At 43.5% G+C, this 18,119-nt stretch overlaps 1 protein-coding gene across 1 annotated transcript in view; it reads left to right on the forward strand.

Annotated features, from left to right (window-relative positions):
* The window catches only part of ELMOD2 (ELMO domain containing 2), a 39,083-nt gene extending 23,220 nt beyond the window's left edge, over positions 1 to 15,863 (forward strand). Inside the window, exons 7-9 of the mRNA XM_082269883.1 lie at positions 153 to 221; positions 15,274 to 15,407; positions 15,535 to 15,863. Coding sequence (XP_082126009.1) covers positions 153 to 221; positions 15,274 to 15,407; positions 15,535 to 15,674 — 343 coding nt within the window. The 3' untranslated portion in view covers positions 15,675 to 15,863. The remainder of the gene's footprint in view (positions 1 to 152; positions 222 to 15,273; positions 15,408 to 15,534) is intronic.
* Positions 15,864 to 18,119: the final 2,256 nt, after the last annotated feature.

The following is an 18,119-nucleotide window of genomic DNA, read 5'->3' on the forward strand; positions in this document are numbered from 1 at the left end:
TTAAAAGCACATGTAAAGAAGAAAATGAGGGCCAGGATAAACCTAAATCTTATAAAAAAAAACGTATTACTTATTGGATAAAAAAAAAAACTGTATATAAACTCTTTACTTTTCATCTTTAGCCATTGAATTATTTCTTTTTTGTGTTGCAGGTATTTTAGCAGACATTATACAGAAGAATCCCGGCAAATTCTTTCTCATTCCAATCATCCAAAAATTGGGTAAGAATATGGCAAAGAACTTCTTCTGTAACATGCATATGGCAAGAGAAAGTAGCAAAGAAATTGCTGAAAGGTGTTTCTGCAAAATTGTGTGTCTTCCGTGGAGTTAAAAAAAAAAAACAATATGCTAGATGCCATTATTTTTGATGGTACAAATTCTTGGTCTAGTCGTAGATTTAATTAAAAATCTCCTCCTGAACAGCTTACTTGTTTTTTTAGGTCATTGGCTAAAACCACTGTATTGCTTCATTGCATATTGTGATGCTTGCACAGCCATCACCAGCTGTAACATCCCAGTGATTTCACTAGATGGCAGTAGTAATCAAAATAACATACACTTAGCTGAAAACATTCCGGGATCTTATAGGAATGATTTTTTTTTTTTTTTTTTTTTTTACTATAATGTTATATATAAAATTAATAAATACAGTACTGTAAAATGTTTAGATACTTTTAAAATAAACGTTTTAAAAGGATGCTATTTTAAAAATAATTAAATGATTAGTTTTTATGTATCAATTAACAACTTACCAAGCACATAAGGAGAAGAAAAATATTATATAAAATCAATATTTGGTTTTTGCCTTTAAAACAGCATCAATTCTTCTAGGTACGCATACACACCGTTTTTAACCTCCCCCCGTCCGCGCTACAGCCTATATACGGCTGCAGCGCGGACTCGAATTTTCGGGAGGCCGTTTTTAAACGGCCTCCCAGTGACACGCCCCCAGCGCGCTCCCGCGAGCGCGCTGCGGGGAAAATCTGTGTCGGCCGTGTCCCTTGGACACAGCCGATCACAGATCGTGGTGAATGGCCAATCACAGCGGCCATTCACCACGTGATCTGGCCGTCCAATGAGCGATGATCTCATATGTAAACATATGAGATCATCTCTCATCGCCGGCGCTCCTTCCTCACACGGAGCCTGCAGTGTGAGGAAGGAGGGGGAGCCGACAGCCGCTGGGGACACACAGCAATGTAATCAGGGCACCGATCACCAGTGCCCTGATTACTAAAAGGTAAAAACACACACACAGTGCCCCCACATCAGTGCCCACAGTGCCCGCCATCAGTGCCCCCCATCAATGCCCACAATCAGTGCCCATAGTGCTGCTAGTCAGTGCCCATCAGTGCCTGCTCATCTAGGCACTGATGAGCACTGACTGGCAGCACTATGGGCACTGAGTGTGGGCACTGATGGTGCTGCCCATCAGTGCCGCTCATCAGTGCCACCCGTCAGTGTCCAGTGCCATCCGCCAGTGCCTATCAGTGCCGCCTCTCAGTGCCCAGCAGTGCCACCTGTCAGTGCCCAGCAGTGCCACCTGTCAGTGCCCAGCAGTGCCACCTCTCAGTGCCCAGCAGTGCCACCTCTCAGTGCCCAGCAGTGCCGCCTCTCAGTGCCCAGCAGTGCCGCCTCTCAGTGCCCAGCAGTGCCGCCTATCAGTGCCCAGCAGTGCCGCCTATCAGTGCTCATCAGTGCCGCCTCTCAGTGCTGCCTCTCAGTGCCGCCTCTCAGTGCTCATCAGTGCGGCATATTAGTACCTCATCCGTGCCCATAAGTGCCACCTCATCAGTGCCCATCAGTGCAGCCTATCAGTGCCCATCAGTGCCGCCTCATCAGCGCACATCAGTGAAGGAGAAAAATTTATTTTCAAAATTTACTCGCAGAAAATAAGAAAAACTTTTTTTTTTTTTCAAAATTTTTTGTATTTATTCTTTTTTTTTGTAAAAAATAAAAAACCCAGAGATGATTAAATACCACCAAAAGAAAGCTATATTTGTGTGAAAAAAATGATAAAAATTTCATATGGGTACAGTGTAGCATGACCGCGCAATTGTCATTCAAAGTGTGACAGCGCTGAAAGCTGAAAATTGGCCTGGATGGGAAGGGTGTTTAAGTGCACAGAAGGCAAGTGGTTAACTTGACAGGTAGGTTGTTCCAAACATTTAGGAGAACTAACCACAGATCTTCTGTGCATTTAGATTGTCTCAGTAGTTTCTGTCTGCTAATGTAATCAGAGACCAACTCAATGATATTTAGATCATACCTCCTCTTTTCAGAACTTGCTTGTTCTTTTTTTTTTTGCTTAGGATAGTTTATTATGACTTTGACTTTGTTTGAGGTCGTTATTCTTCTGCAGAATAAGTTTGGGACTGATTAGATGCCTTGCTGATGGTATTATATGAAGGATAAGTATCTGCCTGTAATTTTCAGCATTAAGGAGACCATTAATTCTGACCAAATCCCCAGCTCCGTGTGCAGAAATACAGTCCCAAACCTGCAAGGAACCTCTGCCCTGCTTCACTGTTGTCTGCAGATATTCATCCTTCGATCGTTCTCTAGGCCTTCTTCAAACTGCTGTATATTACAGCGAATAATTTAAAATGTGGACTTTTCTCTCCAGAGCATCTTCTGCCATTTTTCTGCACAATCTTGTGTTTTGTGCATGAGCTGTTCGGTTTTGTGTCCACATCAGAGATATGTCATTCTAGCTACAAGACTTCCATGGAGACCACATCTGACCAGACTTCATCAGTCTGTAGATGGGAGTACCAACAAAGTCCTGCTGGTGTCCCGTATGTCTGAGCTGATGGTGTCACTGGACATTTTCCAATTGCAAATGGAAGTCAGCATGATGCTTCTTTCATCTGCTGCACTGGTCACGTTTCCTTGACCGACCGTTGCGTTTCCAGTCCTCATATTTGTAATGCTGCAGAAGAGCTTAGACAGCACGTCTGGAAATACCTGTCTTCCCTAAAATTTCTGCCCATGAGAGACGTTGATGCAGTAAGACTCCCTCCTATCTTGTTGCTGTGTTCAGTCTATAAAAGATTGTTTATATTGCAATGTCTTCATCCACCTCAACCTGTTAGTAGAACATTGCTTTTCCTTACCCTAATTTCATTCCTCTTTTACCACCAATTCTCTTTGATTTCACAATTCTATTTTAACCTACATAGTTACATAGTTAGTGAGGTTGAAAAAAGACACCAGTCCATCCAGTTCAACCGATGAGTGTGTGTGTGTGTGTGTTTATGTCAAAAGTACGTTATACACCCGTGTATGTTGTGGTCGTTAAGGTGCCCATCTAATAGTTTTTGAAACTAGTATCGATGTCCCTCGCTGATACCACTGCTTCTGGAAGAGAATTCCACATCCTTACCGCTCTGACGGTATACGTAGAACCCTTTACGCAGTTTAAGGTTAAACCGCTTCTCTTCTAAGTTTAGTGAATGGCCGCGAGTCCTTTTAAAATTCCCTTTCACTGAATAGTTTGTTCCCTATGCTAGGGTCACCAGTACGGTATTTGTACATTGATATCATATCCCCTCTCAAGCTTCTCTTCTCCAGAGAGAATAAGTTCAATGCTTGCAGTCTTTCTTCATAGCTGAGATACTCCAGTCCCTTTATTAGCTTTGTTGCCCTTCTCTGGACTCTCTCCAGTTCCAGCACATCCTTCCTGAGGACCGGTGTCCAGAACTGGACGGCATGCTCCAGATGCGGTCGGACCAGAGTCTTGTGGAGTTGGAGAATTATCGTTTTAGCTCTGGAGTGAATCCCCTTTTTAATACATGCCAATATTCTGTTGGCTTTGCTTGCAGCAGCTTGACATTGCGTGCCATTGCTGAGCTTGTCGCCTACTAGGTCTCCCAGGTGCTTTTCCATCTTAGATTTCCCCAAAGGCTCTCCCCATAGTGAGTAACTTGCATTCGTATTTCTAGCACCCAAATGCATTATCTTACATTTTTCAACATTAAACCTCATTTGCCATGTAGATGCCGACCCCATTATTTTGTTAAGGTCTTCTTGTAAGGTTTCCACATCCTGCGTATAAATTATTGCCCTGCTAAATTTAGTATCTTCCGCAAAAATAAAGATTGCGATGTTTATCACATTCTCTAGGTCGTTTATGTATAAAGTTAAATAGGATTGGTCCCAGGACAGATCCTTGAGGGACCTCACTTTCCACACCAGACCATTCCGAGTACTCCCCATTTATAACCACCCTTTGGACTCGCCTCTGAAGCCAGGTAATCTCTATGGTCCATACCTACGTACCTTAGTTTGTACAGTAAACGTTTGTGGGGAACTGTATCAAATGCCTTTGCAAAATCCAGATAACGACATCCACAGGCCTTCCCTTATCTAGATGGCAGCTCACTTCTTCATAGAAGGTTAGTAGATTGGTCTGGCAATAGCGATTTTTCATGAATCCATGCTGATTACTACTACTGATACCGTTTTCATTACTAAGTCTTGTATATAGTCCCTTATCATCCTCTCCAATAGCTTGCAGACTATTGATGTTAGGCTAAGTGGCCTGTAGTTCCCAGGGATATATCTTGGTCCTTTTTTAAATATTCCATTTTCCAATATACCACTTTGGCTTTTTTCTAATAAGCTGGTACTGTTCTTGTCAGTAGACTTATCCATAAAAATTAAGAACAATGGTCTGGCTATCACCTGGCTTGAGTTTTTTAAGGATCCTTGGGTATAAGCTATCTGGTCCCGGTGACTTATTTATGTTAAGTTTTTCAATTCTAGTTCTAAATCTGTCTTCTGTTAACCATGGAGGTGCTTCCTGTGACGTGTTATTAAATTTAACATTATTAGCTGGGTTAATGTAGCCCCAATTCTTTTGAGAAGAATTTATTTAGCACCTTCACCTTCTCTCGGTCCTTTTTGGCCAAATTCCCTTTGTCGTCCTTTATGGGGCCAGTGTTTTCTTGTTTTTTTTTTTTTTTTCTTTCTTCTGCTATGTGCCTTTTGTGTTCTATTTTAGCTGCCCTGATTGCGCTCTTACATTTCGTATTGCAATTTTTTGTAATGTTGGAATGCTGCCAATGACTCCTCAGCCTTGTATTTTTTGAAGGCATTTTCTTTAGTTTTTAAATGCATTTTTACATTGGTTTAGCCACCCAGGGTTTTTTTTTTTTTTTTAGCTCTTTTAAACATATTCCTTGTTGGAATGCACTGGCCAATACCTTTATTTAGTATGTTCTTAAAGCACTCCCATTTTTCCTCTGTGTTTTTTGTTCCTAGGATTTTGTCCCATTTAATATCGTCTAGCATAGTGCGCGGTTTAGGGAAACCGGCTCTATTGAAATTCACTGTCCTCGTATTACCTTTGTGTTTTCTATCTCTATGATTTTATACTGAAACAAATTGACCTATAATCACTGTTTTCTAAGTTGCCCCGTATTTCTACATCCGCAATCAGGTTTCTATTGTTAGTAATCAGTAGGTGACTCATTGTTTCTCGTTGGTGCGTTCACCATCTGACCCATGAAATTGTCCTGCAAAATATTTAAGAAATGGCGAGCCTTAGATGAAGGCGCATTTCCTTCTGCCCAGTTTATATCCGGATAATTAAAATCCCCATTATAATGACATTGCTGCCATTTCGAGCTGTGATAGGAGGTCCGCCTCCCCCTCCTCCCTCTGGTTGGGGGGCCTATAGCATACACCCAATATTACTTTCCCCATAGTACCTTCCCTTTGAAGCTCTACCCATAGGAATTCCACCTCCTCCCTAGTGATCTCATCCCTCATATTCACTTGCATATTGTTCTTGATATACAGGCATACCCCTCCTCCTTTTTTTACCCTCTCTATCTCTGCGATAAAGGGAATACCCCTAAATGGTTGCCAGCCAATCATGAGAGCTGTCAAACTAAGTCTCTGAAATACCCACAAAATCAAATTCCTCCTCATACAATAACCGCTCCAGTTCTCCCATCTTGTTGGCCAGACTTCTAGCATTGGTATGCAAACCCCGTAATTTTGTCCGGTTGCATACTGTATCCTGTTATGAGGCTGCACTTTCGATTTGTCAGCCTACCTACCTTGGGTTTTGGATCTCTGGTCACCCTACCGCTAATGCCCCCAATAATGCCCGCTGAACCTTGCTCCCCACTGGCTAATTGTACATCTGGTCCCTCCCCAACCCTCCCCCCCACCCTCTAACTTTTCGGCCATCTTCTCTCCCAGTACGGCTCCACCCTCCTCATTTAGGTGCAGTCCATCCCTACTAAAGCCGACACAGTTCTCCAGGAACCCAAACCCCACCTTATTACACCAGCTCCTCAGCCACTTGTTAACTTCCCTAATCTCCCACTGCCTCTCTGGCGTGGCTGGAGGTACAGGTAGTATTTATGAGAACCCCTAGCCTTTCCCTACCCTTAGCCTTGCTCCCACACTTACTGGAGGAGTTCTTCCCCTGGCAGCTGGGGACTTCACTCTGCTCCAGCAATGCTGGCCCCTGACTGGTTTCCCCAACAGGGCATATTTATTGGAATGTTCCAGCCCAGGATCGGCCTCCTTTACGTTTTCTCCTCCACCCTTCCTAACTGTCACCGAACTACTCTACTCTGTGCTGGCACATGCCGGGTACTTTCCCAGCTCTCCTTAAGTATGGAGATTCTTCTCAGTGTTGCCAGTTGCTTCCCTAGATTCTGGACCTGAGCTTCCAGGGAAGCAACGTGCTTACATTTTGTGCAGCTGTATTCGCCCTCAATCGGATGATTGAGGCACGCAAACATGCCAGATGATGTACACCGAGTCGCATCTCCACACCCGCCGGGCATCGTACCCACTAATCTAATGGGGATTGGGAATTTAACTCTGTCCTATTTGTTAACTAGCTTCCTGACTCTAATTTATTACTGTTACTCCTCAGTCACACACAGTTACTCAGCAGTATTCGACACTACACAGTCACAATACTCAGGTACTCACAATACTCAGGTACTCCCTTACTCAGGTATTCACACTACTTGAGTACTTCGCAGCACCCAGTCACCCTGCAGCACTCAGTTACTCCACAGTACCTAGCCACTCAGTCCTTTCCAGTACTCAGTTACTCCATAGTACCCAGTAACTGTCCTCCGCAGCACTCAGTTACTCACAGTACTCAGCAGTACTTAGTTGCTCACAGTACTCAGTTACTCCTCAGCACTCAATTACTCATGCTACAACCTACACCTTCCTCAAACTGTGTCCCCACTACACTATGTCAGCTTGTTGCAGTCAGTCAATGTGATATATTAGTTGTGCCTCACCTGTACTGTCTCCTTGTAGGGCTTGTCAGCTACCTCACTCTCCCCCAGCCGGCCTGTCTCTCCCTGCTCTGCTCGCTTCACACACACACACCCCCTCTCTGGTATGTGGATACACTCACCCGCTGCCTCTCCCATTCAGCCTCTCTCTGTCGCCTCCCTGTCCCAGCTCGCCTCGGCTCCTCTGTTACTCTGTCAGCTCAGTGGGGCGACACTGTCCCAGTCTCTCCCGATGCTCCTTCTGATGTACCGGGTCACCGCTCTTGGTCCCCAGGCCTCTCTCTGTCCCAGTGGGGGGGGGGGGGGGGTCACAGTCTGCAACTCCCATGCTCCCTCACTCCTCACACATGCTCAGCTGAACACCCTGTGTAATATTCCACATTTTGTCATGTTGCAGCCAAAAACGTAAATGTATTTCATTGGGGTTTTATGTTATAGACCAACACAAAGTGGCACATAATTGTAATTGTGATGTGGAAAGAAAATGATAAATGGTTTTCAATGTTTTTACAAGGCACATAAAGAACTCTCATACCATGAGAAATAAAATTCCCTGGTCAGAAACAAAGATTGACCTTAATGGCAAGCGACATGTCTGGAGGAAACCAGACATCGCTCATCACTTGGCCAATACCATCTCTGCAGTGAAGCATTGTGGCAGCAGCATCATGCTGTGGGAATGTTTTTTTCAGTGGCAGGAACTGAGAGACTAGTCAGGAACAAGGGAAAGATGAATGCAGCAATGTACAGAGACCTCCTTGATGAAAACCTGTTCCAGAGCGCTCTGGACCTCAGACTGGGGCGAAGGATCATCTTTCAACAACACTAAGCACACAGCCAAGATAACAAATGAGTGGCTACTCTGTGAATGTCCTTGAGTGGACCAGACTTGAACCCTTCTTGATGAACGGATGGAGATCTGGCTTTGAGGCAGCTACATCTAGCTGGGGGATCCTTTCTTAGAAAGATGTTTAGAGGGCTGCACCAGGACAGGGAGAATGCGTGTTCCCACTACCTACATGTGGTTTTAAGTGTTGGACCAACATTTCTATGTCCTGCACCGTCTATAGAAAGGACTATTTGTCACGGTATACATTCTCAACCTTGAACCTCAAGGGCAGAGATATTTTTCTAGAGACAGACGGGATACTTTTGCGGTCCCTGTGTCCACCCAAAAGACATGCATATAACCTACCTGGATTTCCTCCTAGATTAGTCTTGAAACTATGCATCAAAGCGAAAGGCGTTGACCAGCGGAAGCGACCCAGTACATGGACACCCCCTTTGGGAAATTTAACCCAAGATGTATGAGTTAGGGAGGTGCTGTACTAGGGCCACATGCTGTTATCCTATGCATTTCTATTGATTTTATTGTATCTTCTGTTGTAGCTTTGGATGTCATGTTAACATCCTGTTTTATCATTTACATGTTAAAATAAAATATTTGATACTTTTATACAATAAGTGTGTTGGTCTCACAGTATTGCCAGTAAAGTCCACCTGTTGCAGGATGGGGTTCTGTATTTTTTTTGGGGGACTTGAACCAAATTAAACATCTCTGGAGAGATCTGAAAATGGCTGTACACTGACGCTCCCCATCCAACTTGATGGAGCTTGAGAGGTCCTGAAAAGAAGAATGGGAAAAACTGCCCAAAAATAGGCATCCCTAGCTTGTAGCATCATACACAAAATAGATTTGAGGCTGTAGTTGGTGCCAAAGGTGCTTCAACAAAATATTGAGCAAAGATTGTAAATACTTATTTCCTTTTTTTTTTTTTTTTTTCATTTTTTTTTTTTTAATAAATTTGCAAAGATTTATAACAAACTTCTTCACATTTGCTATTATGGGGTATTGTTTGTAGAATTGTGAGGAAAATAAAGAATTTAATCAATTTTGGAATAAGGCTGTAACATAACAAAATGTGGAAAAAGTGAAGCGCTGTGAATACTTTCCGGATGCACTAACAAATTGAAGCTAAACTTTGCCAACATTGCAGTTACAGCAAGTTTTTTTTTTTTTTTTTTTTTTTTTTTTTGGGTATAGGGGTTTTACATTAATAAATAAAAGATAATCACTATAAGCACCCCTGTCAGTGGTAACTGGTTTGTCTGAACCGATACAATTACAGGAGAGCTTGTTCTGTTTAAAAAAAAAAAATGGACGTACTGGCTGGATCATCAGGTAGAAAAAATAAAAGGAAGAAAGCCTAAAAGAAAACATATGCAGCCACCACATCTAGGAATTGGCAAGCTGCAATTTAATAAATGTTTGCTTTTGGGTTTATTACCACTTGAACTGTGTGCAAGTGTACCTGAAGAATTGATGCTGTTACACCAAATATAAATTTGATTTCGACTTTTTTTTTCTGTTTATGTACTTTTTAACTTCAAATGATAAACCTTGATTTAATTTTTTTTTTTTTAAAGCATTTGTGCTATATATGCATTTTTTAGTTTTATCTATTTATTGGTTTTGCATAAAAGAAATTGTCAAAACAGAGTCTTTGGGGATGCAATAAACTCCACAGATAACCCTAAATGCACAGTAACAATAGCTAAATTGAATTACTCTCACTCAACAATTTACAAGCTGTCAGAGAAGGGAGGTATTGATTGAACGTAATTGTGATGTATATTCCAGTTGCTAAACTTTAAGTTTGTGCAATATATAAGGATAAGTTCATCTTTTGTAACCTTTATATTCAGGGTGTAACATGTTTTAGATGTACCAGCACCCAAAAACACCACCACCCTGATCCCCCTTTGACAGCAAATGGGGAATCTTCTCCCCCTGTTTGCTGTCACAATCTAAAAAAAAAACGTGGCTGTGCGGGGCTCTGCCCACCCGGCTGCATCATTCATTCACAGTGTTCTGTGAATGGGAACGTACAAGTACTCGACTAATCGAGCTTCCTGTCATTCAGTAACTGCCTGCTTATATTAGAGGTACGGGCAGAAAGCTGCACAGATAGTTTGCAGGACCGTACCATTACACCCACAATCTGATGATCATGGATGCAATGCTTTACAGGCTTCTAACAAAAAAAAAAAATAGGGCTTGGTTCACACATATGCGTGTGTGTGGGGCCGCATATGCTCAGGCATGGCAGCCCATTCATTTGAATGGGCTGCCGTGCCTGCGTTTACCACAGAAAATGGTGCATGCACCTTTTATAAGAACACAGTGCAGGGAAATCGCATGGTCCTTTTGAACCAATTTCCCTGCAGTTCCTGTACCCACACACATGCTGCATTTTTACATGTGTGGGGTTGCCATACAGAATAAATAGTAACCCCGCGCATATTTTCACAGCAGCGCGTTTTAACTGACGGTGCGGGAATTTCTGCGATTCCCACACCCGCAGCCACCCACATAGATGTGAATTTAACCTAAATGCATATTTTTTACCTGATTTCATTTTTTTTTTTTTTTTTTTTTTTTTGTAAAGGTGAACTTAACCTTTAAGTCAAACTGCCCTGTTGTGAAAACATTGAAGATTGGTTCCGTGGTCATTCCAAGACATCCCTCACAATGCTAAAGATTATGTTCATTCCATCTAGTGTAGACTGGATTCATAAATCTTTAATTTCACAATTGCTCCTTTACAGTGTTGTGTATATAATATATATTGGGGCTATATTTCTCTTTCGTTCATTGACAGATATAGCTCCTTATCATCTTGACCGTTGGGTTATACTGCCCCCTACAGGAGTAGGACACTAAGCAAGAAAAAGCTTGACTACACCTATGGGGCAGTTCCAGGGGAGTATAATACCTTCCACTCTCAGCTATAGCCACAGTTTTTTTTTCTGCCTAGTAAGGAGTAAGGACCTAGTTCCTTGCTGGGATCTCTGGCCTTTTTCTTATCTTTGTTACTTTGTTCCTGTGAGAATCTACAATCAACTGCCAGCGAGCGCGGGCAGGCCTCAGCTCCCCTCTAGGTCAGCCACAACATAGCTCTACTGGGAGGGGGCTGAGCTGCGAGTTAAACTTCTCGCAAGGATGCATGCGACCTGGCCTCAGCCTGAGTCACAGCGTTCCTCCTGGCCGACAGCCCCCACATTCCGATGGAGCAGTGGTCTGTCCAGAGCGGTGCCCACTGTGTTTCCTGGTATGGTAAGTAGCTGTTCCCCCCTCTTCCGCTGGAGACTTTTGGGGGTGGACGTAGGCCCCTCCCTGGCATGGTGGGACCCCTGGGTTCCCCTCCTTCCTCCCAGCCCCTCTAAAATTTCAGTGGTCACTGTGGGTCTTCCCCCCCCCCCCCTCCCTGGGTGAGGTTATGAGCTGGCTTTTGCCACATGATCTTAAGGGGGGCTTGGTACCTAGGGCAGGGATGTCCTCTGGGCTCCCTGCTGCAGTTGGGCTGGGGCAGTGGATGGTTTAGCACCCGCGGGTCTGCGCCTCACGTGGCTGGATTTGGCTAAAAGTTTAGGCTGCGGCTTTGCGGCCTACTGATCGGGAGCTATATGGGGTGGCCCCAGTGAGGGTAGCTGAAGCCACTGCCCTCCGTTTGGGCATGACATTTCCTTGGATGACATTGAGGGTCTCACAAGGGGTTAGAGTACTCTTCTTCTGCAGGCTACCAAGGGCAAGAAGCCCTGTCGTAGACGTGGGCCATTCTTCTTGGCTCATAAGTGGCCTTTTCCTCACTCAGGGTCTCAGACATTCGGTCCAGCTACGAGATCGAGTTTTGGTCTTATCCTCCGGAAAGGTTCTTCCCTTCCAACTTGCACTTGTCCCTGGAACGCTTACGGGGTCTATTTGGGGCAGTGCAAGACTTGTTACTTCAAGGGCTGATTGTCCCTGTCCGACTTCAGAAACGTTTTCAGGGGTTTTATTCAACCCTCTTTACAGTTCCCAGGAAGGAAGGCAACGTATGTCCAATTTTGGGATTTTCTCACTTCTATCGACATCAAGGGCACCTACCTTCACATTCTAATATATGCCAGTCACCAGCGCTTCCTCCGCTTTGCCGTGGGCGAGGAGCATTATCAGTTTGTGGCATTACCGTATGGTCTCGCTTCCGCTACTTGGGTCTTCACAAACACGTTGGCCCCCGGTGCTAGCATTGTTGCGTCAGCGGAGGATCGCTGTACTGGGGTACCTGGACGATCTTCTGTGAGCGGAGTCTCCGACTGCTCTGATGAACAACTTTGAGATTACTCTGCGAACTCTGAGGGAGTTCGGTTGAATTCGGAACCTTCAGAAGTCTGCTCTGGTTCTGTCCACAAAACTAGACTATCTGGGTTTGACTCTGGACTCGCCCTCAGCCAGAGTGTTTCTTGCTATGGAAAAACTCCAGGAATTGCAGGAGGCAATTCAGCTTCTGTTATCCGGCAGACAAGCATCCCTCTGGGCTTGCATTCGGGTGCTGGGCCTGATGGTGTCTATCTTTGAGGTGGTTCCGTTTGCACAGTTCCACACAAAATCTCTGCAAAAAGAGATTCTGATGAAATGGGACAAGAATCCACAGTCTCTAGACAATCTGATCCTGTTGAGCCGGGGTACGGGAGGGTCCCTGATCTGGTGTCTTCAGGGAAAATCCTTCTTCCCCTGTACAGGACGGTTGTCCCCCACGGATGCCAGCCTGTCCGGGTGGGGTGGCGTTCTCGGCACAGACTGCCAATCAATGTATTGAAACTCGATCAGACTTTGGATCATTGGACAATTTGTCTTCAGGGGTGCGAAATTCAATTGGATAGAGCCACGGCCGTTGTCTATGTCAATCACAAAGGGGACATAAGAAGTCTCCTGGCGGCTCAGGAAGTAGCCGGCTTTCTAAGGTGGGCAGAATGATTTGTTCCAGCCTTCTCTGCTGTACACATTCCAGGGGTGGAAAATTGGCAAGCGGATTACATCAGTCTACAGGCATTGGACCAGGTGGAATGGTCACTTCATCCGGAGGCTTTTCATCAGTTGTGTCTCTGGCAGGGTACACCTGAGGTGGACCTGTTGGCCTCTCGGCTCAACAGGAAGGTACAGAGATTTGTGGCAAGGTCTCAGAATCCTCTGGCCGAAGCCACAGACGCATTAGTGTCTTCTTGAAGTCAGTTTTGTCTGATTTATGCTTTCCCCCCTCTCAAACTTCTGCCAAGGCTCCTGTGCAGGATTGAGGCAGAAGGGATTTCGGTTATTCTTGTGGCTCCAGTCTGGCCTCGCCGGTCTTAGTATGCTGATCTGGTACGGCTGGTCGCTGATGCTCCTTGGAGACTTCCTCTCAGGGAAGATCTGCTGTCCCAAAAGCTATTCTTCCATCCTGTTTAACAGTCAATGGCTTTAACAGCTTGGCTGTTCAAAGCCAGGTGCTGAAGGATAGAGGTTTGTCTGAATCGGTGATTCCTACGCTGTGAAAGGCTAAAAAATCTACCTCTAGGAAGATCTACCATCATACTTGGAAGATGTACATTGCGTGGTGGGAGTCTTTTGGGGTTCTCCCTCGCTCCTTTTCGGTGGCTCGGATCTTGGCTTTCCTCCAACGGGGTTGAGCAGCGCCTGGCCTTGAGTACCATCAAGGGCCAGGTTTCTGCCTTGGTGGTTTTCTTTCAACGTCCACTTGCCATACATTTCTTGGTGCGTACAATTATCTAGGGAGTTCGACACTTGGCTCCTCCGGTGCAGTTTCCATTGCTGCCGTGGGACCTCAGTTTGGTGTTGTCAGTTCTCCAGAAACCTCCCTTTGAAAATATTCGGGAGGGTCCCCTGCTTACCTTGTCCCAGAAGGTGGCCTCTTAGGTGGCTATTACTTCTGCGTGCAGGGTGTCGGAGCTGGCGGCTTGGTCTTGTCGTTCACCTTACCTGGTGGTTCACAGAGATAAGGTGGTTCTACGTCCCTGTCCATCATTCCTTCCAAAGGTTGTCTCTGATTTCCATTTGATAGACGACTTTGTGTTGTCTTCCCTATGTCCCAGGCCTAAACATCCTAAGGAAATTGCCTTACATTCCCTGGATGTAGTTCAGGCAATCGGGGTGTATCTGGCAGCTGCGGAGTCTTTTAGGAATCAGACTCACTATTTATTCTCACGGATGGACCTCGGAAAGGGTTGGCCGCTTCTGCTGCAATCATTTCCAGATGTCTCAGAAAGACAGTAATTCAGGCCTATGCAATTAGGGGTTAGGTTCCTCTTTTCCCTGTAAAGTGAACTCTACTCAGGCGCTTAGTGCCTCCTTGGCCTTCCGTCATCAGGCATCGGTGATGCAGGTTTGCAAGGCGGCCACCTATTCATCTGTACACTCTTTCAAAAGTTTTATAAAGTGGATGTGTTGGCATCTGTGGATGCTTCTTTTGACCGCAAGGTTTTGCAGGTTGCTGTTTTAGAGGACCTGGTCCTCTTTGAGGGTGTATGTTTTTTTTCAGGTGAGCTCCAGTTGTTTATGTTTGAGCTCCATGTTACCTGGTTGGCTACGGTTTAGCCTTGGGAATTTTCTTGCTGTTCCCACCCCTCATGTTTGACACTGCTTTGGGATGTCCCAGTGGTCAAGAAGGTAAGGAGCTGTGTCTGTCAATGAACGAAAGAGAAAATGGGATTTTTGACTTACCGTAAAATCACATGGTGACAGACACAGCACCCACCGATCTATGGAGTTAGCTTTCTTCTGACACTGCTTGTAACAAAATTGAGTGCCTATAGCTGAGAGTGGGAGTATACCCCCTGGGACTGCCCCATAGGCTTAGTCAAGCTTTTTCCTGCTTAGTATCCTATTCCTGTAGGGGGCAGTATAACTCAATGGTCAAGAAGATAAGGAGCTGTGTCCGTCAATGAATATCAGAGAAATAGATATTACGGTAAGTCAAAAATCCAATTTTTTCACGCAACTTGGGCAAAACCTGTCTGTTTGGATTAGTGGTGCTATCCAGATCCTGTCAATGTTAACTTCCTAGGACACCACAAGATTAGAAAGGATGCTGCATCTTATAGTCTACAATCCAAAGAATATTAGTCCAAAGACACATTTCAAGGGCTATAGTGCCTCATCACTTTGCATCTATTTCAGGTACTCGTATGCAATAGTTGGGATAAACCTAACAGAAATGGCCTACAGTTTACTCAAGAGTGGGGCCCTGAAATCTCACTTGTATAATATGGTTCCTGGCTTTCCTGAGATTAAGTGCTTCCATCAGTTTTTTTGTAAGTATTTATAAATTGCATTATATTATTAACTTCTTATCTTCTGGTTTTGCTGTTTAGAACACTATGACATAAAATGTTGTATACATTCACTCCAGATTTGAATCATTGTGTCATTTTATTCCAGGTTATCTTTTGTATGAATTTGACAAGTTTTGGTTTAATGAAGAGCCTGAGAGCATAATGCATTTCAACCAATACAGAGAAAAGTTTCACGACCAGATCAAGCATCTCCTCAGCAATCCTGAAATCATTCTCACACTTTAACCAAATCAGACTGCCCATAAGTTACGAATTCTAGGCACTTGGTACTGTCTTATTTAAAAAGAATCCACAAACCTATTTCATGTATGTAAAGTTTTGTTACTTGTCATTTCGTTTTACTAAAGCTAATGGACAATCAAATTTTCCACAGGTTTGTACAGAGAAAAAAAATCTATATTATAACTAAGGCTGCATTCACACTATATGAATTTTGGTTGGTTCCTGCGCAAACTGACAAAATTTGCCACGTGAATGGCCCAATTAGCCCCCTCCCACCTGACATCCTTTCATTGAAAGATTAAAGTTAGGCAGAAAATTATTCGTCAAACAGCAGCTGCATCCAATCAGATGTATTCTGTTAGGGGCCAGCTGTTACTGTCAGAATACAATAGCCGCAGCAGGAGATTCCTGAATCTGCTCTAAATAGTGTGGATGGGAAGATCTGTTAGTTAATTTTTCTAATATATTACATCTTTATTTAGAGTGTACCATGTTCAAGCAGACCTTCCTATCCCCCTTAGCCTTGCTTTCCCTGTGACAGCAGGAGGAGGGGGGGGGGGGTTCCCTCTCACAAACGTATCATTCATTCACAGGGGTCTGCAAATTAATAAAATAAACAATACACATTCCACAGAGCAGGACTTGTACTTTCCATGGACTGCAAACATGCAGATTAGCGTGCTTGTAGTCCATTGACACTTTCTACAACTCTGAAACTGAAAGCTCATACAGAAGTACAAGCACAGAGCTGTAGGCAGTGTCTGCAGAAGCCTGACATTGCACCCATGATCCACTGATTGTGGATGCAATGCTATGCTGGCTCCTGTGAAAAAAATAAATGCACTTTTTTTACCTGCAAAAATATGTGGATTTATTTATTTTTTTCATAAAGGTAAACTTTGCGATTAAGCTTAATAGAAGGTGCTATATAGTGTGTTGTGTTTTTTCTGGATGTTTTTTCAAGAGACTAAAGTACACTCTTTACCTAAATACATTTTCTTTGTGTATTTCAACCAGGGGATATGCTCTAGCATATGCATCTGCTTTCCACAAGGCAGTGTATGTATATCTATGTGGGACTGGGACTTTTAACTGTACAGTGGCAAGTACCTTTTTTCAATTTGAATTATTTGTTTTTCAAGAAAAAAATACATTTACAGTGATACTCAGCACGGTGATCTCTTGTCAAGAACTTACTGGCATAAACCATAAATGGTTCTGGCACATTCGTTTTCAGAGCAGGAGCTTTGTTCTGGGTTTTTGCATCAAAACAAGTGCTAAAATGTGTCCTGGGATGTCCCTCATCCTTAACCAGCCCCTAACAACTGTATTTGGCCCCCACCCTAACACATAATCTAACCCTAGCACTTAATCAGGACTCTAAATCATAACACATATGACCATAAATCACTTAGCATTAAAATATTACCTAAACCCTAATCTTGACTCTAACACTAGCTAACCACTGAAGGATATACTTACATTTTGGGTGGCAGAACTATTAGCATCTAAAGTCTACCAATACTGCACCAAGATGTTAAACAGCAAGATTATGGTGCCAAAAACTAGTGATACACTGGACTGCTTTCTCTTTATTCCTGTGGAGGATCCAAAAGAGGTCAAGAGACACTGTTCAAGGATTTCTGTTGGAAACATAACTAGAAATAACAGTGAGAGGTAAATGTAAAGTGATAATTACACTTACCTCTGCTGTCTTTCCAGAGTACGGGATGTTTGAAAACTGTGTGGAGAGTTTAGCAATACTGTTGGCCCAGTACTTGTGGTATGTGCACTCTTTACCTTTTCAATAGTGTTCTCTGAATGAATTAGTCACTGTAAATGGAAGTCACTATTTGCAGCAACTAACTTCTTCATTGAATACAAGCTAACAGAAGCCTTGAGCTAGCAATATGGTTGTGCTCTGTGCACAGTTTTTGGAGATCTATGTAAAAGTTGTTATTGAAGGAAGTGTGATTAACCCTTTTCACTTGCCTTTTACTGTCCTTTCTAATTTTACTTCCAGGTGTTCTTTATTTCTGGTCTACTAGTGGACTCTGCATAGGAATGGCTGTAAGCAGCCCAATAAAATAAACAACTATCCATAGTAATTTTGAGCATCGCTAATGATAATCTTGTTTGTTGTTTACTAGAAGGGAATACTTAGCACGTTTAGGCAGTCATTCAATATCATACCTGGAAGCTATTTATGTGAGGATCTTATTGTTCATGAAATATCTGGCTACCCTTAGGCTTTTAGAGCTGTAAGGTTTGCTTTGTTATGCACTGTTTAATCTTACTATCCTGCACTTCATCTCTATACAGCTCATGCATTGCGGGGAAACTACAGCAGCTATTATCACTAATGTTTTCACCGCACCCTACGTCTAATATTGAAAGCATCAGTATCCTATTAATCAAAGCATAGTATATTGTTCTGCAATATTTTTT

This window comes from Pelophylax lessonae (genome assembly GCF_965119305.1).
Source record: "Pelophylax lessonae genome assembly, chromosome: 1".
Classification (NCBI taxonomy): domain Eukaryota; kingdom Metazoa; phylum Chordata; class Amphibia; order Anura; family Ranidae; genus Pelophylax; species Pelophylax lessonae.